The following is a 1,709-nucleotide window of genomic DNA, read 5'->3' as shown; positions in this document are numbered from 1 at the left end:
CATGAATAAAAGCAAGCGCGTATCCGCCGGCAGATTTGCTACGGACACGTGTATTGCAATTCTGCCGGCAGATTTAACAGCATGGCTTAAATGAATGCAAGTACACAGCTTCCACCAGATTTCTTTCAGTGATGCAATTATACCAGTAGAATTAATAGTAATTGGTGTGTTCTGAATGAAAGCAAGCGCATATCTGCCAGCAGATTTACTTAAGCTCGTGCAATTCTGCCGGCGGCTCTCCCCAAGGAGAGCTCCGATTTCTCCTAATGTAATATTTCAAAATGAAATTTCAATACAATTTTTTTGTGTTGTTATGTCCCGTGACCTGTACTAAGCCACACATTACCTGTGCGGTGGTAGCCTTCCGTGGGAAGTACCACGAGTCTTCGACACGTCCGCTATCTCCGCCGCGTGTGCGTGCGATGCACGCATGCACCATGCATACAGTAGCCGAGCAGCTTTGGCTAGCGACAGTTTCATCCCAGAAAACCAAGTATTAGTTAATATACTCAAACTTACCTCCCTTTCGTCATCGTGGCATTTCTTGCGGCAGCACCGCCAGTGTTTCGTCTTCCCGGAGACTTTTAAACGCATCGGGCGCTGGCAGCCTGGACAATACATAGCGCTTTCTAGAAGTCCTGCTTGTTGCCACCACGCTACAGCCCCAACCTCGTCGCTCGTCGCCTCAATGATTGAGGTGAAGGTGAAGTGCTCCACGTTGTGGAGAGCATAGTGATGGCTGGTTGCGCTAGTCATGATACGGAGGGAGGCTGGCAGAGTCTGGTGCGGTGCGAATACTTTGCAAAGTGAGGGAGTAAGCGTGCTGGCTGAACGCGTGGCAGGGAGGGAACGGGGGCATTCTTGCGTTTACATACAAATGGCTAGTAATTTGTTTTTACATACATCGTGTAAATGTCGTCGAAAACGGGGGCGTGACCCTGTTATTTGCCATTTTGAGTCGTGAGCAAATCTTGTGTGACGCACACTGGTCAAATCACAAACTATGAAAATTTCATTTTGAAATATTACAATAGGAGAAAACGGAGCTCTCCTTGGGGAGAGCCCTGCCGGCACTAGTAGCAGCGTGGCTTAAACGAAAGGAAATGCATATCTGTCGGCGGATTTGGGCGGCTTGGCTAGTATGCGATTGTGATAATGATAATGGGCTGCACAAAACATTAGAACAATGAGCTATGCAAGCGGGTAGTATCATGTAAGTATTTATTGCACTTTTAAGTTTTGGCTCTAATGGCTCTTAATATATAATTGCATTTTTTTAACAACATAGGGTTGGATCACTTTTGCATGTTACCATGTGGAATGCGTGAAGAATAGATCCCGCTCTATGTGTTCTGTGAAAATGACGCTCTCTCTGTAATTTTGCAATTTTTCCTCTGTGAAAAAGTGTTTTTGTCTTTCAACGATGACGCCGAATGGGCAAATCCTGAAGATTCTTCTCGCTGCTTGCTAACTCCAAATGTTTGCGCTGTTCGAGTCCCGTATGCGTTGCTCCAGTAAATAAGATCGAACCAGGGTGAGATGGTAACTGAAGCTGAGAAATATTTCGCAATGTAGCTGAAGGAGTTGGCTGATCTCGTGGGTAGTACAGTGTTCGATGTGCAGCCATGGCAGTCGTGGGGGATGTTCGGTGCTTGCTTTTATGCAGTAATAATCATGCATTGAGGGTACTGGGACACTCGGCAGCCACA

At 46.4% G+C, this 1,709-nt stretch overlaps 1 protein-coding gene across 1 annotated transcript; it reads right to left on the bottom strand.

The window, feature by feature from the left end:
• Window positions 1-209: 209 nt before the first annotated feature.
• On the bottom strand, window positions 210-533 carry PITG_14045 (uncharacterized protein; the record flags this gene model as incomplete). Its single annotated transcript, XM_002899136.1, has 3 exons — window positions 210-263; window positions 347-464; window positions 520-533. The coding sequence occupies 3 exons, from the start codon at window positions 531-533 to the stop codon at window positions 210-212; spliced, it is 186 nt and encodes a 61-aa protein (XP_002899182.1).
• Window positions 534-1,709: the final 1,176 nt, after the last annotated feature.

Source organism: Phytophthora infestans, genomic scaffold (genome assembly GCF_000142945.1).
Source record: "Phytophthora infestans T30-4 supercont1.32 genomic scaffold, whole genome shotgun sequence".
In the NCBI taxonomy this organism is placed as follows: domain Eukaryota; phylum Oomycota; class Peronosporomycetes; order Peronosporales; family Peronosporaceae; genus Phytophthora; species Phytophthora infestans.
The sequence above is the reverse complement of the archived record's forward strand: the minus strand, read 5'-3'. Positions and strand labels throughout refer to the sequence as shown.